The sequence below is a fragment of the Cygnus atratus genome, chromosome 2 (genome assembly GCF_013377495.2).
Source record: "Cygnus atratus isolate AKBS03 ecotype Queensland, Australia chromosome 2, CAtr_DNAZoo_HiC_assembly, whole genome shotgun sequence".
Classification (NCBI taxonomy): domain Eukaryota; kingdom Metazoa; phylum Chordata; class Aves; order Anseriformes; family Anatidae; genus Cygnus; species Cygnus atratus.
The window spans coordinates 34,324,627-34,348,239 of record NC_066363.1 but is presented as its reverse complement, the minus strand read 5'-3'; the positions used below and the strand labels follow the sequence as shown (position 1 = coordinate 34,348,239).

At 40.3% G+C, this 23,613-nt stretch overlaps 1 protein-coding gene across 1 annotated transcript in view; it reads right to left on the bottom strand.

The window, feature by feature from the left end:
• Positions 1–8,862: 8,862 nt before the first annotated feature.
• Positions 8,863–23,613, bottom strand: part of STK31 (serine/threonine kinase 31) — a 36,462-nt gene continuing 21,711 nt past the window's right edge. The window contains exons 15-23 of the mRNA XM_035562499.1: positions 22,703–22,804; positions 21,666–21,746; positions 21,237–21,362; positions 19,235–19,360; positions 18,849–18,935; positions 17,831–17,980; positions 15,978–16,103; positions 13,757–13,825; positions 8,863–9,123 (exon numbers count right to left, since the gene is read on the bottom strand). Coding sequence (XP_035418392.1) covers positions 8,863–9,123; positions 13,757–13,825; positions 15,978–16,103; positions 17,831–17,980; positions 18,849–18,935; positions 19,235–19,360; positions 21,237–21,362; positions 21,666–21,746; positions 22,703–22,804 — 1,128 coding nt within the window. The remainder of the gene's footprint in view (positions 9,124–13,756; positions 13,826–15,977; positions 16,104–17,830; positions 17,981–18,848; positions 18,936–19,234; positions 19,361–21,236; positions 21,363–21,665; positions 21,747–22,702; positions 22,805–23,613) is intronic.

Below are 23,613 nucleotides of genomic sequence, written 5' to 3'. Positions count from 1 at the left end.
CACTCTTCCTTGATGTGTGATGTCCAAGTCTAGAAAGAGTATCTTGGCCAAGAAAAAGTCTATTAAGGAATCCCTCTTATTTTATTGAGAAGACATAGAGCAGCACTGAAGTCACTAGAGATGTTTTTTTAAGTGACCAAAAATCCTGTCATCCTCCACTGATTTACCCCAAAGTTGTTTGGCATTTAATTTGCTAAAGCTAGCTCAACCTGATTTTGAGCTGCTAGGATGATTAGTGAATGGTCAAAAGACATGATTCTGCATCTTCTTTAAAATTGACCCAATCTTGCACAGCAGATTACCAGCAGGAACAGGGAGGTGATTGTCCCCCTGTACTCTGCTCTGGTGAGGCCACACCTTGAGGGCTATGTTCTGCTTTGGGCCCCTCACTAAAAGGACATCAAGGCCTGAGGCATCATTAAAGATGATACGGGGCCTTGAGCATCTCCCTTATGAAGAAAGGCTGAGAGACCTGGGTCTGTTCAGCCTGGAGAAAAGGAGACTGAGAGGGGATCTCAACAATGTGTATAGATACCTGAGGTGTGGGAGACAGAGGGATTTGGCCAACCTCTTTTCAGTGGTTTGTGGGGACAGAACAAGTGGCAGTGGCCACAAAATGGATCACAGGAAGTTCCACACCAACATGCGAAAGAACTTCTTCACGGTGAGGGTGACGGAGCACTGGAACAGGCAGCCCAGGGAGGTTGTGGAGTCTCCTTCTCTGGAGATATTCAAGGCCCGTCTGGACACCTACCTGGGCAGCCTGCTCTAGGGAACCTGCTTTGGCAGGGGGATTGGACCTGATGATCTCTTGAGGTCCCTTCCAACCCCTCCAATTCTGTGATTCTGTGAGGCCCTGGAGCATGTCCAGAGAAGGGCTACGAAGCTGGTGAAGGGCCTGGAACACAAGTCCTGTGAGGAGCGGCTGAGGGAACTGGGGTTGTTCAGTCTGGAGAAGAGGAGGCTCTGGGGAGACCTTGTTGCTCTCTACAACTGCCTGAAAGGAAGGTGTGGGAAGCTGGGGGTCAGCCTCTTCTCACAGGTAACTAGTGATAGGACTAGAGGGAATGGCCTCAAGTTGAGCCAGGCGAGGTTTCGGTTGAAAATTGGGAGACATTTCTTCTCAGAAAGAGTGGTCAGGCATTGGAACGGGTTGCCCAGGGAGGTGGTGGCATCACCGACCCTGGGGGTGTTCAAGGAAAGGTTGGATGTGGTGCTTAGGGACACGGTTTAGTAGATGACATTGGTGGTAGGGGGATGGTTGGACCAGATGGTCTTGGAGGTCTCTTCCAACCTTAATGATTGTATGTTTTCAAGTTTATATGACATTTACTTTCAATTAAGCTTAGAAATGTAAAAAAAAATCTGAGGATACTTATTTTATTTTACTACGGCAGGTACAAAGATGTCAGTAATATGTTCATATGCCTGTAACTTGTTTCCCCTCACCCCACCGGCTCCTGAAAAAGCAATAAGCATTATTAGAGCAAATTAATTCCTGTGACTGTTGGAAGTACTGATTTAGAAATCAGTCTCTACCTATCTACACGAGATTTGTGTGTAGCTTTTCAAATTTCAAAAAAAGTTAACAGGTGGCACAGCTGGTATAGCACTTAAACAGAGGGGGCACACCAAAACAAATCATGCTACTTCAGAATTTTAAACTGAAAGTAAACCTACAGAGGGTAATGAAAAGGTTAAATTTTCTCTAATTAGAGACATGAACTACTCAAGAACCTGAAAGTACTTCTGTAGTAGTGCTGATTTAACATTAAGCAAATGCTGTTTGCTTCCAACTTAAGTCAACCCAGGATCACTCTAAGTGTCTGTGCACTGATCTATGGTGCAGGTCACCTTCAGCAAATGAACAAATGCACTTTAAAACAATTTCAATGAACTCTAAATTTTAGGTTAAGATAGTGGTCATTTGATAATCCGAATGTCTTAATCAGCAAGTGTTCCACTGCACCGCAGGAAGTTATTTCACAGATTTAAGAGGTTGGAGGGAGATTTACTACACGTACGTAGGAACAATCAAACCTGCACGCTCTCCTACGACTGGGGTGAGACAAGACAATTCTGCCACCTTACTGTTGAGCTATTTATCTGATGACACACTAAAAAAAGAAGCGAATAGACTTATGAATCATAAAATGATACTAACTGCAGCGGATGATGAAATTCATGACTCAGGCTACTAAGATTACCGTGTTCCAAATTATACTACTTGCATTTCTTTTATGTATTCCTTTGCAGCTAGTATAATTTGTAGTTACCATCAATTAAATGACACTAATAAATGGAGTTTTAAAAGATAAAAAAATGAATCGTGATGTTAAAAAGCAAATAAAAATGTCAAAAGATTAACTTAGTATTATGCCTCAGGGCATTTATAAAGATATTAACACAACATGCAGGTCTATCAGTACTCTTCAACTAGGAAATGTTTCACATTTTCAGTAAACCACGTTCAGCATTTTGGCCCTTCTAACAGCAATAACAGGTGATTTCCTGCCACTGTGTTCTTTTGCAGAGGAGAAAAGTGGTAACTTCTTGTAGAGTTAGGACTCACAAGAAGGAAATAACAGCATATGGGTGGTAAATATAAAAACTACCAAGTATTCTTCAGCTGTACTGCTTAGAACAAGTTTCAGTGCACATTTCTTAAGCTTCCTATCAAAAGCCATCTTCTTTTAAAGTCACTTTCACTGAAGAGAAATACCCAGGAAGGAAAAAAAGTAGTGTTCAAAGACCAAGTCACGGGTATCCAGCATCTCCTTCAGTTCTCCAGCAGTGGGAGCAGATGACCGCAAAAGTGAGGTTTGTGAGCCTGATCTTTAAAGATTAGCTGCTCCCTAGTAAAACAGGGGGACAACATGCAGCACAAATTCAAACGAGGCTGGAGGCCTACTATAAAGTTGGAGGCTGCTTTGTGACAATCACTACGGCATACCCAAGTGATCAGTCTCAGTTTATGCACATTAGAAGTCACATTACTGGCAAACAGCATCACGAAATAAACAACAGTGTCTCCAAGCAAACACAAGCACCAAACCATTCCCATCCTTTACGATAGTCACGTTTGTAGAGACAATGTAAAGAATTAAATATTGAAGTACAAAGGCTGTTGAGTCAGTTACCACACTACGAGGCCCTGACAGCAAAAGATGTCCAAAGAATGTAACAACTTTGCAGGTATCAGACAGTAATACAACACCATCAAACTCTGTTTAACAAAATATTTCAGAAGAGCACTAGCAAAAGGCCATTAATGTGAACATGCTGTCATCCACCAGTAACAACTTGGCAATATTTTTTCACATGATGTGTGGGAAACTGTGGCCATAGCTGTACCTGCAATTCCGGAACATTTTCACCTGCTCCCTGAGCATCCTGCATTAACAGGCACAAGTGGCAGATGCTGCCCAGATAAGCCTCAACTCTCCAGTGCTCCTCAGTATTTAAAGGAAGAGGAGAGGCCTCTGGGAAGGTAATGACTATGCACATCCTTCCCATAAGAGAGTTTCATAGACCATTCCAGATAAAAAAAATATAAAAATAAAAATAAAAAATGGTGTATTGTTCAGTGTGAAGCTACCTGGAAAAATAGGATTGCATACAAGAACTATCTGTCAGAGGCTTGCCTCTCCCCCACTACTCCCTTGGTAGAAGTTATTGCTATCGAGAAGTATCTTTCATGAATAATGGTTGGTGTTGTAATCAAGTGTACGGTCACATACTAGAGAATCTCACTCCCTAATAGAAAACAGGAAATGGAAAACCTGAACCAGAGGAAGCAAAAACAGGAAAGGGGAGAAGTAGAGAACAGAGACTGCCAATAAACAAATTAGTTTGAGCAGTCCCTGAGTAGTGAGGTACAGCACAGAGCAAAAAGGACAGAAGGCTCAAAATACATACATACATGAACGAATGCCAAAATGGAAGTCTAATTTGTTATACCTGGATGCTTGAAGTAGCAGTGTTCCTCTAAGCACACCCTGAAGCATTCTTAGGCCAACAGATCAGTTAAAAACATGCGAACAGAAGATTCCAACTATGCTTAAAGAAAAAACAAACAAAACAGAACAAAATAATACAAAAAAACCCACAACACTCACTAAAACAGGGGCAGGGAAAAAATTTATCTAGGAAAAGTGACAGCCAGAAGAACACATGAACAACAGCTCCACCTCTTGCTGGCAAGGACTGAGGATAAAAATTTCAGGCAGAAATCCATGACTGATGATCATATGACAACTACACACCTGTAACATGAACACTACCAGTAACCACCCTTTCAATAACCAGCCTTCGGCAAGTGGCTAGCATTGCTTTTGCAGAATCATTGTTTTGACAGTTATCTTAAATTAGGAGAAGGAAAAGTTACTTTGGAATAGATCTGCAGTTCCCAACAGTGCCCTTCAACTTTAAACAAAATCCTACCAGAAAAAATGCTTTCAAATAAAAACCAATTCCAGTTCTAGCAGCCTCCACACGCATATTCTCAGCAGGCATTTACTTTTGAGTGCTCATCCAGCTTTCATCTCAAAAGTTGGACCAAACCAACTTCAATCTATTTTCTCCAAAGGAATTCTCCTGGCATACAGTGTAAGTTTGTGTATAACAACTTTTACACTGATCAAGACTCCTTAAATGTTTGTACAGACTTGCAGCCAGTAGGACTTGCACAGCATGTGGGCACTCTGCATGCTTCACACAAACAGCAGGAGAATTTTTAGTGTGCTGTTTATCACTTCAATTCCCCCTACTAAACCTTGAGACACCCAAAAGACCTTCCAGTGGATATATAACACTTACACGCTCCTTCAAGAGTTGCCCACATGTCTAGTCTACTCCTGTCTTTGTGAGGAATAATGTAACCCAGCACAGGGTACATATGGCAATGCTATTAAGAGCTTTCATTTCACAGATTTTCAGGTTCTGGTCATCACCATCACCTTTGAGAGCAACAGAGAAACCATATTACCAGGCCGAAGTCAGGAAACAGAAGAAAAGATCAAGGGGTTGTCTAGAAGCAGAAGTTTCAAAAACGTGCAAAAGATTCAGCAAGTGAGGACACAGTACATGTTCCCTCAGCCCCTGGAACTAACCCCATGCAGCTCTACATTGCTAGAAAGGCTCTAACACGTATTTAATATGACAGGTACTCTAGACTACACCTGAGAGAAGAGACAATCCAAGTCACAGCTGGTAAGAGTCACGTGTGCTGTTGAATATTTATAAGACTGATACTTGGCATCTCAAAGCCTCAAAGCCCCAAGGCTTAACACACACCATGCTCTTCCACTTCAAACAAGGACTCTCTTCAGAGCTGCCAAATCTGCCCCTATCCCACGTAATGACACCAGGTGGTACACCTGTTGGCCTTGCTGAAACAGCAGACTGCTGAGCTGGAAAAAGAGATGATAAAGAAGCCAGAGGGCTCTCAGACTGCCAGATTAGTCTTCTAATAGCATACTCGGAATACCAAAACCTTCTGGTCTATCCTGAGACTGCCGAGATGAAACTGTCCAGATCCCTTCTGCTTGACCATTGTACCAGTCATAAGGATTGAAAAAAAAAAAAAAAAAAAAAAGGCTGAATAGCTGTAAGTCCACAAACAAAGAAACATGTCAAGGAGTGAAGAAACATGTCAAGGAGTTCCTGCAAGCTTTCCCAGCTCTGCTCAGCAAGTTTCTACCTGCAGGCCCTTTGCAGCTAGCTACTGAAGTAAAACAAATAAAAACAGACTTCACTTCTTCACACAGCAAATAGTTTTTCTCTCCACTTACTGGTGACATGCTTTACAGCAGTAACACACACACCAGACAAAATGGAAAGAAACGATCCGAGTTTTACTTCTGAAGATGCACCTACATAGTGCGATCTTGATGTATTTCCTTGCAAGCTGGGAAAATGAACAGACTGCAGATGAAAAATCTCATCCAGGGAAGTCCATGAGGCAGCTGCTATGAGGGAATTTAACCCACAGACTATACAAACCTGCATTTATCAGGAAAAAAAAGTTAAAACACCAGTAAATGCCAAGATAAAAGACTATTCTGGAGTACAAAAAAAAATTCTCAAAACTGCACAGGCAGAAATGTTAAATACTAATGGAGTGACCAACAAACTACATGGAAAGATGTAGCAAAGTTATTATGGATGTTGGAAGGAACATGCAGATTAAGAGGCAGTGAACAGAACAGCTGGAGTCTCAAGAAGCGACAATGTGTGAGCATTCAGAGAGGAGTAATTCTTCACCCAAACTATGGAGATAAAAAAAATCTTCTTCACTCTCTCCAAATCTGCTGAAAGTAGTCCCCTTCCCACAGGAAAGGCAATCCTCCGAGCCCGGCAGGCTACATTAGGTAGAGTCATAGCAAGTGATTGTCTGCAGGTGCCTGAAGAAAGCATATCCTCATATGTGACTTTGTTAGCAGATCTACAGGTTAGAAGGTGCCTGCAGCAGGTGACTTGGATATGATGTCCTGCGCAGATGCTGAGACTGATACAGACATCTATCTGACTGGTGGGCACCAAGGCCAGGAGTGCAGACAGAAAACAGAACTGAACAAGTAACAAGGTTACTGTCCTCATAAAAGGAAAAATACCTATGTATCAGCGCTGAGACTTGGAACTGTAGGTCTATCATTAGAGGCCATAAGAAGACATGAACATCTTCGAAGTAAGTAGAGCTTCTGTCATGTGTCCAAGCGAAGCAACAGTTAGCCTCTGAAAGTCCCCCATCTGTTTGGTCTGCACAAGGACACTCCTAAAAACTGCAGAACACTGGTACCAAGGAAGAGTGAAGTAAGTTTTGTCTGAGCTTCTTCGTAGGAAAACCTAGTGAGTAGAGACACTAATCCTACAGCATCATTTCAAGCTCTGTTCTCCAAGTTCCCATCTTCCAGACAGAAGAGATGCAGTTTAAAAAGGTATGTCACAAACTAAACAGAAGGCAGTCCATTACAATGAATTAGTATGCAACTTCAGCAGGATAGCTGTGCAACTTGACACTGAACCAACCTGTTTTCTTAATGCCTCTGGCAAATAAGGAAAGAAAAGAAAGCCAGAGCTACAAAGTTACCACAGGAAAGGTCAAAGTAGAAATAAACAAAACTGGTGACACTGAGAAACTGTAATCAATGCTTAATTCAAATAGAAAGGCTGTCCCATACCCTGACGCTTGTATGTACCAGAAGCTTTTAAAGGCTTAATTGCAGGTTTTATAAATAATTTCACCTCTCATGTTAGGTTCCATGTGTAAAAATCAGATTACTTACAGTTGGTGAAGAGATTTGGAAAAGATTGCAATTTTTGAATCAAGCATAAACAGAGACTTCTAGTTTCAGAAAACAAAGGTTAGTAGTTACGGGATTTAAGAAGTATGCTTTAGGTTGCATGGACGCGTGCAGAAAAACTGGGCAAAAAATTTATTCCAATATACAACAAGACACAAACCAAATGGAACTCAGTTCAGTGTTTAACAATGTTAATTAACGTTAGCCTTTTGTTAACAGTGAAAGGCTACAATCAGATTTGGGAAGTATCTCTCAAAACTGCTACCAGTTGTTTTCATTGACAAAAAACAAGGCATTATTCTTCTGTGATTTCAGTAATGAAAATACATTTAACACACTAACCAAAAACTCTAAAAATGTTTTGGACTTAACAAAGGTTTTGATATCATTGATTGTATACGCAATACAAAAACTAGAAAATCATTATAATTTAATGAAAAAGGACAAAGCATCTTACATGCTAATCTGTGTTAAAAAAGAGCGATTTAAGGATGGAAAAACAAGTCTATTTTCAGAGACGAAACTGCCAAGGTGACATCATCTACCCACTGTCCATTACTGTTGTACCTGAGGGCTTCCTGGTTTCCCTACTGCTGTGTCTTGCCCATTACATACTGGATTTCTACATTCTTCATCTAACAACGTGCAGCTTTAGTAATTCCTCTACAAAATACTAGTCTGCCAACAGCACTGTCCAAGAGCAACACCCAGAGGCTAAATATATCGCTACAGAAACTCTGAACATTTTAACCATTTTTTTTTCTGAGAAAAGAAAAGCTTCATAAAGATAAGCAACAATTTCCTGTAGAAATAAAGACCTGACAAAACTCTTTCAATGGTAATGTTAACAGAAAAGTAAGTAGGCAAACCCACTCAAAATGGCATTTTTATAGCTACTGTGAACAATGAGAACAGATGATTTACAGACACACACTTACGTAGAGCAGACAGAGAAAAAGTAATTTTTGCAACATGCATGTGTATAGCATCCTGGTTAGCAGAGCAGCACTGCAAAAGAGCAACTAAAATGATGCTCTCCTGAAAGTTAATTGCCTTTTGCAAATGCAGAAAAACAGAAGAGCGGCAGCCTGCTCCCCATTTCCTTGACCAGCTGTCAAAGTTTTTCTTCTTAAATCTTGAAGGCAGTTGCTGCAGAAACACCTTGAGTACTGAACAACCTGCAACTAAAAAGGTAATACCCTAGAGCATCTCTAACAGGAATATCTAACCTACAATTGCAGCCAGAAGGGGGACAGAAGACTGGATACGAAAACGAGTCGCTACAGCTTCATCTTAAATACTTCTGGCATCTAATATGACTATATCCTGTAAATTTAAAGCCTACACAACGGACAAATAAAAAAGACTGACAAACTAAGAACACAATCAGGAACACCACACTTACATCTCTGAACTCTTATTTAGAATCAAATGTACTCTGAAGAAAATGCAGTTAAGGTTATGTAACCCCAAAACATGACTGCACCTACCCAACTTTTTATATTTTGAGATTTCAAATCAGGACAACTGATCTCATAAATAAACAAAAACAGAAGTTTCAATCAAACACATCATGAACAAGTTCCTTATCTACTGGAGTAGGGTCTATCCCATTCTCCTCAGAGTTAATTTTAATTGCATCTTCCTTTTCATCCATCTTCTCAGAATCATGCTCCTTGTGCGGCACGTGCTCTTCACCTGGTTGTGATGAATCTGGACTCACATCAACTAAGAGGAAGCAATCATCTGCCAGCACCTGCTCAGCTGTCAGTCTGTTACAGCAGAACAAATTCCGAAGAAGAGATTTAACTTTATCATCCTACAAACAGAGGGAGAAGAATTTCATCAGCAAAGGAAACAAACGTGATTCCAAACAACAACCAAGTATTAGATGAACAGGTCTCATACATGCTTGCAGCCCATGGCCCTCACAAAAAGTTTGTACCACAACACTCTCCATGGTTTGCACCCTTCACAGACATGGTGCTTGTTAACAACAGAATAAAAGAAAGCTTTCGGCACCAGGTCCGCCAACTTGGTGCCAGCAGACTTCACAGAAGAGCATAAGTTATGTTTTAAAACACTAGCTTCTCAGCATTTTAGAGAAATACAGAATCATAGAATGGTTTGGGTTGGAAGGGACCTTAATCATCATCTAATTCCACTCCCCCACACCCCGCAATGGGCTCTTGAAGTCTGCTTTTCTACTGAAAAGGAACAGAATGGGTGCCATTCACCTTCTACGACATCAACTTTTAACTCTGTCCTATTGATTTCTTGCAGAGCAATAAAGTAAGAAAAAAAAATGAAGTAATGGGAGTAATGGGCTCTAAATCAACAGCAGCTGTTTTGCTATTAGGCCATCACTTACACTCAAGCTGTTTGAACTTCTCAGAAGGGATTACATGCCTAAATGCTTAGCATATTAACAGCGCTAGACTCCATGCATAAAACACAAGAACACGGCTGCTACACATATGCATGCATGTCAGCTGTTGAGGAAGGAAGGGCGCACACTGGATTTGAACAAGGGGACTGCAAGAAAATCTCAAATGATAATCTAAAGACATAGATTAATAAAAACCAATGTAAAAACAATCTTCCCACAAGGGGGCGCTCATGTTTGTAGCCGCTGCAAGCCAGCATCGCCTCTGACCTGGGTCAACAGAACAGCAAAGCACAAGATACCTGCGCACCACCCCTCCGCTATCTCCGTTTCATCCAGACAAAAATCTATGATGCAAAGGAACGTACACAAATTGTCAAAAATCTGGAGACAGAAACAAGCAGACAATTTCCAACTTTCCCACTGACCGGCACAGTGACTCAAGAGAGACCGCCCCTCTCTCCAGATAATCTGAAATCTGGGTGGAAAGGCAAGATCTGAAAACTGTTGAACTTGCAGGCACACAGGACTGTTAAATGGTTACAAAACATTCAAAACGCTTAAAAGAGAATCTCTAGTTAAAAACATTCAAACATTTGATGCACTGAAATGCAGAAGTAAATCATGCGTACACGCTTCCTTGGTAGAACTAAAAATGAAGAAAGCCCAGGCATTTAAAGAGCTTGAAAAGTTTCGTACTTCCGTATTCCCACTTCAAAAAAAATATCAAAATATCATCAGCAAGTTTCCCCTTTTCACCATTTTCTCACACTAAGGAAACCTAAAACGGATCCCTTAAGTAATACTGCTGTAGGACAACATTTCATTGTGTTTACTCCAGCTGATTTGATCTTATTTACTCCTTTTAATAAATACACAAAACTGAATGCTGAAGTACGCTGAATACTGAAGCTCAGCATGGTGAAACGGAAGGTACAAGATCATGTCTCTAATCACTGCTTCTCCTCAACAGCTACATAAAATTAATATCCCCTTGTTGAAACTTAATGTTGCTTTCCTGCATTAATTTTACATTTCCTGAAAACAAAAAAAAAAATGTAATGGTTGCAAGCATACAATTCCTCTAGGCATGAGACTGAGATGGAAGGGAAATTACCAGCCTGTCAAGGGCCTGCAGATGGGCATTGAGATTAATTCTGAACAAGCTGATTAAAGATAAAGTCCTTAAAAGCAAAATAGATTTTCCCCAAGAACTGGGACAAGGATTAACAGCCAGAGGTCTTCGAGATTCCCCAAGAAACTGTTGAAATATATTTATTAGTATTACATTTCTTAGTAGAACCCTCATGGATGTTCCTGTGAACTGCAGGAAGAACAAAGTGCTTTGCAGCAAACTTTGACAGTTTGTGCACATGCACGCACATGTATCCAGGATGAATCCTTAAACTACCAACAAAGATGCATTGATTAGGATTGCATCACCTGGCAAAGTTTTTTAAAAAGAAAAAAAGCTGCTTCTTTTTATCAGTGAAAAATTATTAAGAAGCTTGCTCTTACTGAGAACTGTAAAATGAATGAATCCCTGCTAAGAACAATAATGAAGAACATTTGTTCTTCAGATAAAAGCAGATATTGCACTTCAGAAGATACTTATAGGAAAAGAACAAAAAAAAGTAAGGGAAGCTGAAACCAGCCACTTATGCAGAAATCTTACAAGCAAAGTGAACCAATTCCTATTTTTATGTCTCAAGTAACTCTTTTCTATTTCCTCAAACAAGTTTTCCTTATGTGTGAAAGAAAGTTAGTTTCTTTCAGAATCTAAAGATTATTGTGCACAACCCTAAACGATGCACTGGACAGATGGCTCTGTGCAAGTTTTTGTGTAATACTTTTAAAATCCTACAGTTTGTACTAATGATCACAGAATCATGATGAATCGTTAAGTACTGGATCTTCTTTCCTACAGCACTACACGTTTCATGAGAATCATTTAATTTTTAATAAAAAATGAGCAACTATAATGAGGAATAAGAAATGCTATTTACACGAAGACCTCACTGCTCAAATGCTACGTTTTTTATTCCTTTATTTTTTCACGATAGTGTCACACTGGAATTAACTTTCCAGACGGATTTGGTAGGCAGTCCTGTGCTTTAATAGTAGCGATTTCAACACTGGAGAACACGGCTGAAAGTTATTAAAAAAACACTGTAGAGGAGATCAGTGATCTAATGGAACAAAATTATTTAGAGCACTGTGCTATGCAGTGATACACAAGTTACTTGGCCTTGACATTGGAAGCACTACAGCTGTGTTAGCCTAATACTGTATCATGACAGTTTCTGAGCTTAAATAAAAGAGGATACACTAAGCTCAGAATGAACACAACTCTAGTAAATGCAGACCAATTTTTGCACCATGTTATCCTAGATAGCTTTGCAAAGCACTCACGTCATTAATACAGAAGTACAACCAATAAAAAGAGGGATTTATTAGGGTTTTGTTTTCCCTTGCTAAAACAACCAAAACTTACCTGGCCAACAGCAACTCTACTGTTTCATTCTACACTTTCCACTTGAAGTATTTTTCTACTTTTCTGAGTAATATGGAGACTTACCTCTAATTCCTATATTCCTTAGAGAATTCTGTTTATTAACACTTCACTTAAAAACTATACAGCTTGCAGGGTTTTTATAATAGTGTAAGACATGATTTAGAGTCTCACAGCCTTCTCAAATCCAAAATCAAAGCTATCAAAAAACAACAAACAAACTCAAAGGCAAAGTTATCACTAAAAGAGAGATCAAAAGAAAAAGCATGCTGTGAGAAATATATCCCAGTAATTAAAACTCACAAGGGTAACCCACTCAAAGGAGGTGGGAAGGGCAAGAAGACAAGAACGGGTAACTAAAAGAGTACAGCAGAAGTTTGAGGTAGAAACTAGTCTAAGCAAGCTAGTGATTTGAAAAAGGCCCGTAAACCTCCCAGAGAATTTCTTTAAGCTATATATGTTGGCATAAAAGTTGGAAACACGTAAGAGATAAGAAGAAAAAGGAATCACCTGTAGCAAACATAGAAGTTGAAAGCAGGCAAGACAAAAGGTCTTAAGTCCTGGCCTGAGGACTGAAAGCTTATGGGAAAGAGTAAACCTGTGTGCCTTCATATTTCCAATCTTAAGTGTCCAACTCTGAAGACAATCCTTTGCTTTCTGACAGGTAGCATCCCATCTCTTGGATGTTAATCATGAGTAGATAACTTTATAGCCTTCTCCTTTATAGCCTATGCCTTTGTCAACCTGAATATCTCTTTCCTTTGGTTTATTTTCCTCCAAGGCATAGAGAAGGCCATAAAATTACCTACTTCAAAGGTGGGGACCTAAGTTGGGAAATACGAAGGCACGCAGGTCTACTCTTATTTTCGAAAGTCATCAAGACATTGGGCAAGGGTCAGTTTCAAAAAACAGACTGAAAATATAGTTCAAGGTGGCAACAGTTGCTAGCATAGGCCAGGCACAGAACAGTGGCTGACAGAAAACAGTGCAAGCAGCAACATTAGATCTCATCACTTGAGGTCCTCTCACATCTCTGCACTTGTTTGAGGCATTTAAGAAAGCTTACATTTCACACACACAAAAAAAAGCAGAAGATAAAGGGTACAATGTGACTTTACAACTGCATTAAGTGATTAAAAGCAAAATTGGCTGTTTTATTAATGCTCAGGAATTGTGCAATTATTATGTAGAAGACAGAAGAACAAAGCCAACTTCCCTGACTTCGGAAAAGACAGGCTTCTAACTCCAATACCTCCTCCAAGGCACGACTCTCAATGATTTATTCCCCGAGTCTGTAACTTGGTGTCACTCGATTAACAGTTATCTATGAAGTTGTTCCTTCTGAGGTTGGACTTAATATTTAAGAAAATCCTGGGATTTTATACCTTCTCAAATATTACTTTATTTTTACTTGATATTTAGAATATCCAAATCAGAGCATTTTCTCAACCCAACACTTACAATCAATTTTTGTTTTTCCTTTAAAAAAAAGGTATCAGTTAATCACCTCTAAACAAGACCAATCTGATCTACCTCATCTGACAATCAACGTACCATGCCAACCACATCCACGCCAGGTGTTCCATCTTCTTTTATGCCAAATTCCTGGTTTTGAATGCAAAGCTGTAAATTAAAAGATACATAATATGTAACATTGTTTTACCCTTTAGTTTCACAAATATCAGTCAAGGAGATTCCATGTTTCAAGTGAAAATGGACTGTTGTGAAAAATGGGCAGGGGAAAGCTTTTTTGTAGTTTCACAATAGGGTAAAATACATAAGTGGCTCACATTCGCCTTACACAGGAAAAAAAAACAAAAACAGTATCAGAGAAGAAACTTTTAGAAGTCAAAAGAAATAGACTTTTTAAAACATGACTCGAAGTCCATGCCTAATCTGTACATTTAATTATAAAACCCACAGCATCTCTTAAAGAAGATGAAGTCTGCTGTAAAACAGCAAACATGAACCCTACATCCATAAGCAAACTGAAGTTTCCCCAGCCCTTATTAAGGCCTAGAACCATGCCTGTATACAGCATTTTTCAAAATCCTGCTTGCAAGTTGAGCTGAAAATGCCTTTATTCTGTACAATTATAAAAACAATGAGAAGAAGCGTGTGTTTTGTCAGGGATGGGCTCCTGTGACACAGAGCAGCTGAAAACTCACAAAACCCCTGCTTCCATCTTAGAAGTAGTAGGGCTGCTCAACGAGGGAGAACACAATTTCAGGTGTCTGCCATCAAACTAGCAATTGCTGAACATAAGACCAGAATATGAACTAGAATTTTCCATCAAATGATCAATACAACACCAAGACTGAGCTGGAGATTTGTTACATGTGGATTAACATGAAATTCAGCTGGAAAGCTTGGAGATCGGTTTTCAGAAGACTGCAGATCTTGCATTCCAGATATTCTCTTCAAGCAGAGCCAGCCATTGCTAGCCCTCCATTTGTTATGGTGGTTTAAGTTTTTGTTTGTTTTGTTGGTGGTAGGTTTTTTTTTGCTTTACACTCACTTTATTCATTTCCGCTTGTAAAAAAAATTTTTTTGAACAGAAGATTTGAATAGTGGCACTGAAAGTGTTCCAGCAAAACCGTACCACATTAATAAGCATCTACAATATTAAGCTACGCTTTAGTTCATCTATTTCAGTAGAAAAATTACTTAATTTTAAGCAACTGCTCCATATTGGGACAAAAAGATAATGAAGAATGACTTTTCTAAGAACCAGCTTCATCTTCTCAGCACAGGTAACTGATAATGGCTACTGATCAACTTGTGGCTTATGTCCCTATCACAGAGTGTTTGAAGATAGCTTCAGCCATCCCTTCTGTGCCACAGGATCATTGTGCAGCTGATGGAACTGCCAGCTTCACTTATCTGAACCCCAACTGGTACTCAGTGAACCAGCTCCAATGGATCAGGTGCAAAAATCACTGCGTGGGAACATCAACGCTTGCTTGGTAGCTCATCACTTTTAAAAAAGTCTAAGAGATTTGAAGTTTTCCATTTGGAACACATGACACTGGGACCCTGAGCTGAGGAGGCAGCAAAACACTAAGAGAACACAAAAAGGAGTAGGAAGAGGAGATACAGACACAGATTTCTAGGTTGGAAGAGACCTCAAGATCATCGAGTCCAACCTCCAACCTAACACTAAGTACTCCACTAAACCATATCGCTAAGCTCTACATCTAAACGTCTTTTAAAGACCTCCAGGGATGGTGACTCCACCACCTCCCTGGGCAGCCCGTTCCAATGCCGCATAATGTGCAACCTAACACAGAAAAGCAGACTGCTTTCTCCTCCCTGACGCAGCATACACTAAGGAACAGAACACCCATCTAAGGATAGGGAGGATGTCCTGAAGGATATCCTTCACCAGGGCTAAAGTCCTACCCTTACCCAAATCAAAAGATAGAGATGATGAACACACTGCCTCACAGGCAAGGGCACAAGAAAAGAATCAAAAAGGGTTACAAGGATGAATGAGAAGCAGGGGAAGAATTTACAATCCCCAGAATGAGGAACAAAAACATAGTTTTTGGTCATGTAACTACAAATTACATTGTATACCTTATAGAAAAATGCACCGCCTTCTGCCCATAAACTCCCATTTATTCCACACCTACCACTCAGTTTAAAATATGCACACTTACTTCTCCAAAACATTCGACGTAGAATTTGAAAATAACATTCATCTATTGCTGTTTATGAAGCCTGCTACAGTTCCTCAGTTTTGTAAGAAACTCTCTCATAAGCCATAACTTACCCAGAACAGAAGGCAGCCGTAAGCATACATGTCAGAGGCTGGAGAAGCTGGCTGTCCCATCTTCAGTTCAGGAGAAACTAAGCTCAGGGAACCAACAACCATTGTGCTTGCAACAGCACGTTGTTCCTATGGGGAAAAAAATTGTACTCTTTAAGTGAAACCAATAGCAGATTGAAGGAGAGGTATCTCCCTCTCTAATTTAATGGATCAGACAACTTTATCATAGCATTCTGTGCTGACCCCGAATGAAACGTAAAATCCTCCTTTATTGGTGGAAAATATGGGGTGTAAAGGAGAAAGGAAATAGTCACATATCTATCATCTGTACCTGTAATAGAAAAATAGTGCTGGCAGATTTTACTCCACACTGGAACTATTAAAGGTCATAAGGTAATAAAGAATACAAGTTACAAAACTTCTCAAATTAGAAGAAAAAACTCAGAAAATGGTTAAAGACATTCAGTACTACTTTCGAAAACTTTAGTTCTATTATCAGTTCTGTCAGTTTTCCCATTTTCCCCTGTCCACCTGGCCTTCACTTGAAACTAGCTACTTCCTTCTTCCCCATTTCCAGCTTATTTTAGGACTGCCTACTGCCACAATAAAAGCTAGACCCTGAGTTTCAACCACTCTCCATGACTGTAGCCACCATCAGCTACAGCCAGACTGGAGGAGACGAGTCTCCAGATTGCCAAGAGTATTCAGCAACACAGCTCTGCTTATCAATTCGTGATCAAGCAGAAAGCACAACCATTGAGCAGTGCTGTGACACTTCCCATAGAGCAGGCACAAACTGATCCAGGCTGTGAACCACACGTGGAACTTTCCTGCTCCATTATAACCTAGCTGCAGGAAGGAATAGAGATGAGGCCCTCCTCAGCTCTTGCAGCCTTCAGATGGCACCATCTACACTGTGTATGACCTTTCAGAAAATTCAGCTGGCAACATTTTTAGAACATCTCTCCTTTGCATGCTGAAAGCAGAAATCTGCTTGTTGTCCAAGCATGACACGCTTCATTAAGATTAACAGAGAATGCACTGACAAAACAGAGATCAAGATTCTCAATAAAAAATGTTTTTATTATATATATATGTATTATATTAGTATAATGACATAATGTAACACAATAATATTATATAAACATTGCTATAAAAAATAAGCAAACATGAAGACCTCTAGCACCCAAATGTGCTCAAATCAACTTCAGTTTAGAAAGTCAAAATGTGACAACAAGATACACCAGTAGTGGAGAGACTTTGCCATGTAAACTAAGTAAAACAGTAAGGGAGTAGATTGTATTCTTAAAGAACATTAGGCTTTCCCCAAGAATGATTATGAAATTCTTTACTACAGAAACCGAGGACTAAAGAAAAATACATACAAATACAGGTATGTTTATATAAGTTAATATGTGTAATCTTGTTAGTTTACTGAGACAGATTAAAACACATAGTAGAACCTCATTACCTATCACACAGAAAGGCAAAGTCTTCGTACAAGAGCTAGATTATTCTTTCCTCAAACAAGTTCCTACTCTCACCTCTGCTGATGCTGATTACCAATAAATATAGAAGAGAGCCAACTAGCAAGTACTGCAACTTCTGTATTTTTCTGTTTGTTTTCCTTAACAAGGGCTCACGCTCCGTAATTCTTTTCTTCCACATCCAAGATTAGACTGTGTTTACAAAAATCTCAGCAAGACTCAAACCACCCAACCCTATTCAGAACATGAAACAGGAATCCTACTGCAGAGCACAATGTTTATCAATAGATCTTATGTACTTCATCTATTTTGATACGTAACTGACTAAAAGTCACTAGGTTGCTTTTTTTTAGTTGGTTTTTGTTTTACCTCTGGTTTAGTGAAATCAAAGTCTCCAACAATTCCTTGTTTCCGATTCACAGCAAAAATGTTGTTTCCATGCAGAGATCCATGTACTATATTAGCTCCATGCAACGTTTGCAGGCCTTGGGCAACTCCTTTCATCACTTTTAATGCCTCCTAATGATTTAATTTTGGTGTTTATTACGAAGATAGTTATGGAAGAACCAAAAAACAATATCTAATCTTTCTATTCCAAAACTAAGACAGATTTTATTTTTTTATTTATTTAATTTTAAGATTGCACATATACAAAGTTCCTGACAATTGTTTCATAAAGTATGGATTAATTCCCAGTAAGATTGTGATGACCTGCACAGCCAGTCATCTGATTGTTTTGTCTCACAAATAAAACGTAATCACTGGTTAACAATTCACTAACATTAAACAAAAATAAACAAAAATAAAACCATGTAATATATTTTGGGATATGTATATTTACGAGTGCCTCCAAGTTAACAAGCAGAAGCTTTTGAGTCGTCAAACATAGCTAGGGAAAAAACTGTATTGGCTTCTAGCTACTGCTTCTTTGAGAAAGGTTGGCCGGCCAAAATGCCAATGAACGGTGTGGGAAGGAGGGAAAGGAAAGGGAAGAGAGAGAGAGAGAGAGAACACCTCCTGCGCACACATACACACCCCAAGGCCTCCCCCCGCCATAAGTCCTCTACACTTCAATACAAGAATGTCTACACTTACAAATTTAACGTATTCACTCTAGAATTTTTGAAGTGTAATAGCAGTACAGCTGAGGCACTGATTTTAATAAAAGAAGAAAGTGTATCCAAGTAAAATCTCTTTTATAAAATGATAGCCTACTGCTTGACCAAATGCTAGTCAAGCTATGTTAGGCAACTCTGTACAGTCACTGGCAGCCACCAAAGGAAGAACACTGCTCACACACCTCCGGCAGCATAATGTACAGTACAATGTTAAGAGTTCAGTCCAAACACATAAAAAGGAAAATGCTGGTAATCTCAATTATACTTACTTGTAAGGTCAGAGGTGTATCAGCCTGTAAAGCTCGCAGACTTGCCCCTGGGTAGTATGGGACCATTAAATACACCAGAGGATCAGACTTTAACAACAAAAACAAACAAAAGTTTAAGAATACATTGTTTCCAATATCAGGAACACTGGAAAATTTAACATGCCTTAAAGATGTGTGATATATCAATTGATGTTTACTAAGAAAATAGTTCATCTAAACTGAAGTCAGAAATATTTTTCTGATTCAATACTCCGACTGAAAAAAATATCAAAGCCTTAAATTCCAACTTAAAAGTTCTTCTGCTTAAACTTAAAACAAAAAGCAAAACAAAAAAACACAACTAAACAACAACAATAAACAAGCAACATTATCGATTTGAATCTTGCCTTGCAGAAAAGAAGAAACAACAGTTGTAATAAGCCAGATTTCTCCTTTTGTTGATTCCAGGCCCTGTGATACTTGGCAACTCTTTCAATCACTTTGCCTTCTGAGCTCACATCTACAGAGTATCCCTGAAAAACAAAACAAATACCCAAACTCTTACTCCTAATGTCTGTAACACTACTGCACGACACTTTTTTAATTGAAGAAAGGCAAACCATTAGGTTCCATCAGACACAGACACAGACACAGATTACTAGGTTGGAAGAGACCTCAAGATCATCGAGTCCAACCTCCGACCTAACACTAAGTACTCCACTAAACCATATCGCTAAGCTCTACATCTAAACGTCTTTTAAAGACCTCCAGGGATGGTGACTCCACCACCTCCCTGGGCAGCCCGTTCCAATGCTTAATAACCCTTTCGGTAAAGAAGTACTTCCTAACATCCAACCTAAACCTCCCCTGTCGCAACTTTCGCCCATTCCCCCTCGTCCTGCCACCAGGCACGTGGGAGAACAGACCAACCCCCACCTCTCTACAGCCTCCTTTAAGGTAACTGTAGAGAGCGATAAGGTCGCCCCTGAGCCTCCTCTTCTCCAGGCTGAACAAGCCCAGCTCCCTCAGCCGCTCCTCATAAGACTTGTTCTCCAGACCCCTCACCAGCTTGGTCGCCCTTCTCTGGACTCGCTCGAGCACCTCCATGTCCTTCCTGTAGCGAGGGGCCCAAAACTGAACACAGTACTCGAGGTGCGGCCTCACCAGAGCCAAGTACAGGGGGACAATCACCTCCCTAGACCTGCTGGCCACACTGCTTCTTATACAGGCCAGGATGCTGTTGGCCTTCTTGGCCACCTGAGCACACTGCTGGCTCATATTCAGCCGACTATCAACCAATACTCCCAGGTCCTTCTCGGCCAGGCAGCTTTCCAACCACTCATCTCCCTGCCTGTAGCTCTGCTTGGGGTTGTTGCACCCCAGGTGCAGGACCCGGCACTTGGCCTTGTTGAACTTCATACAGTTGGCCTCAGCCCATCGCTCCAGCCTATCCAGATCCTCCTGCAGAGCCTTCCTGCCCTCGAGCAGATCGACACACGCACCTAACTTGGTGTCATCTGCAAACTTACTGAGGGTGCACTGGACGCCCTCATCCAGATCATCGATAAAGATATTAAAGAGGACCGGCCCCAGTACCGAGCCCTGGGGGACACCACTTGTGACCAGCCTCCAACCAGATTTGACTCCATTCACCACAACTCTCTGGGCCCGGCTATCCAGCCAGTTTCTAACCCAACGAAGCGTACACCAGTCCAAGCCCTGAGCAGCCAGTTTCTTGAGGAGAATGTTGTGGGGAACGGTGTCAAAAGCCTGACTGAGGTCAAGGTAAACCACATCCACAGCCCTTAATCAAATAACTCTCTTCTATTTATCACAAAACTCAGTAACAACTGTCATAGATTGCTTTCATATTTATTAACACTTAGAAAGTCTGTAACAACAAAACAAGAAGCAAGTCTCCCATTTAAGAAGTATTAGGTAAAAAAAAAAAAAAAAATCAACTATGCCTCCCGTGATACTATAACCCTTGGTTTCTCAATTGCTAGCACACCGGAGAAGAAAAAGAGCAAGGGGAGCACAGCAGTTCCTGAAGTTTCACAGTGATATATCATCTGGAAGACAAAACAGCATTTGCATTTTTGGAAAAAAGAGTAATGAACAAGTTAAAGGGTTCACCAAATACGAGAAAGAACAGACAGCAGAGGGGATGCACTGCTCACTACAGCTGCCCTCAAAAGAAGTGAAAAATCAGCAAGTAACAGGAAAACAATCCAGACAGAGAACAAGATCTTGTGTTCTACAGGCCCTGACAAAAAAAAAAAAAGCGTATCAGAAAAGGGTTGTTAAATGCAGAAATACAAAAGGAACAGCAGAGTTCATTCAGAATCAGCACATTCCCAGGTCGGGATCTCACCTGCAGCGCTAACTGAAAGCCAGGACCAACATTACCTTTAGAAGAACCTTCTGATCCTGAATTTCCGAACACACTAATGGCCGCTTTGTGCTCAGCTCCTTCATGGGCTCAGCATCTAAAAGGTCTCGCTCCAGGCTGTGCGACAGAAGTCCACCTGAATTCTGAAGCACACATACACACAGATAGCCAGAATAAGAGTACAGTATTAACAGCCAGCAACACTCACAGGCTCTAACTCTCTCTTCTCTTCCTCAATCAACTTAACAAAGCACAAACACAGTGGGGACTTGTTAAAAATGAAGTTACCGCATCTGTTAGCGAGAGGCTGGCTGCACACAAAATGCCACTGTAAGGCAGCTAACAAAATACTGATCACCACCCAGAAGGGCAGGGAGTGGGAGACACAGCCATGAGAGTGCCTTAAACAATAACTGACAGCAGATTCAATCACAACCTCAGCTTACCATATAGCTTAAAATTCCTGCTTCTGGATAAAGAAGGGGCAACTCAGGGAACCACTTCTGTACCAAGAAGGAAAGTTTCTCCTGAATGAAGGAAACAAGCTTCAGGTCATTAGCTTCTGACACCATATACACTAACATTTGCCATGTTCAGACCAGGACATTCAAATGGATATCCATGCCTGTTCCACTTTCAGTAGCACCATGCAAAATAAGACAGGGAAGGGACAACACCCCACCCCGCACACTAATACAGCATTTCAATATGCACAGATAGATTTTGGAAAGCTCTAAGGGTCAATAAAGTTAAGGCCTTGAAGAGCTCATGTGCTATGAAGGAAAGACATCCCCTTTTTTTTCCTAAAACAGGCTTTAGTAGGCCTAAACAAAGGACACAGCTTCACTAGAACTAAACAAAAGAAAACAGAAATCAAGTAGTAACATAGATCGAACCACTCAAGCATCTACAGATCTCACACAACCATAATGCAAGGTAACTATTTTGCACAAATGCCATGTCTGCAGAGGTAAGATACATCGTCATCACAATCCCTGGTACTCTTCTACTTCCTTAAAGGTGATGGTTTCAATTCTTCCCTCCATACAGAGGACTTAGAGAAAGGGTGATCTCCTTCACTTCAGGACAAAACCCTGTTTTACTCCACTGCTAAGTAAACATTTGCCTTACTTGCACAGAACAGTCTGTCTTCAGTAACTGAGCTTACACTTTAACCTGCAGCTCTTCTGAGTCAAGAACTGCAGCTCACATTTTCTCTCACTTCACCCCATTTGGGGGAGGGGAAGGGGATGCAAAGAAGTGTCTGAAGAGACTATGCCCAAACGGAAACAAAAAAAAAAAAAGAATTGATCAGCCTCCCTTCTGTCTCCCAGAGATTTTGCCAAAATAGGGCCACCTTAACATTCAACACTAAAATTTAAAAAATGGGATTTTTGTATCCATGTCATACATTAAAGGCAACTGAAATGCAGATGTGCCTCGCAGAGCTTTATTTTAGCTGTCTAAATAATTTAATACTTACATATTCTTCACGTTCCTTGTATATTTCCTGAAGAACCCCATTTCGCAGAGCAGCAATTTCCTCTTTTATTCTTGTCATTTCAAGCTCACTGCAATCATCAGACTGCGTTAGGAATAACAAAGTTAGCATACAATTCCCATTCTGCTATTATACCAAACAACAGTTATCTACTATATCAGGATTAAAAAGCAGTTTCAGTATCACAGTTCTGGAGTTAAATGCATTGTGAAGTTTCAGTCTCCATCCTGGAAACCCAAGGGATTCTCTTAGAACCTAATCACAGGAAAAGGCGCACCATTTATTTACATAACAGACAAAATGTTCTAGCCCTTTGCCTACTCGTTTCTTAAGTCAAAGAGCTTTTTTTTGTTTAAAGAAATTAGCTGACCCCATATAATCATAACAGAAACATCGTTCATCTACCAGCAAAGCTACGTTCCTTAATTCATTCACTTTTTTCTTCCGTAAGTGCAAATTTGCCTCATGCCACCTCATTTATCAGGAACCCTTTTACCAGTGGCTTTCATTTTAAATCCCTCTTGGAAGCTCACTACCCCTTCACAATGCTTACAAAGACACACATGCAGGTTTCCTTTCCTTAAGCATCTCCAGAGTAATTAATGTGTGATCTATGCACTTGTGACATCATCAGTGCTGTTTATTTGATTTAGAGGTAATATTTGCATTCTTTCAACTTCTTTGAGGGGCAAGGGGGAACCCTGAAAATTGGAACAGACATTGACTTCTGCCTCCAAAAGGGAGGCACACGCGTTATGAACGAAGCGGACATGGCTCAGGAGGAAAGCTTTGCAGGTTAAGGTAGAAGTCTAATTTACTTGCTGTTACACACTTGAACAGAAGAGGTAAGACAGACCAACTCCAGGAAAATGAGCACTACGCACACAAGTATC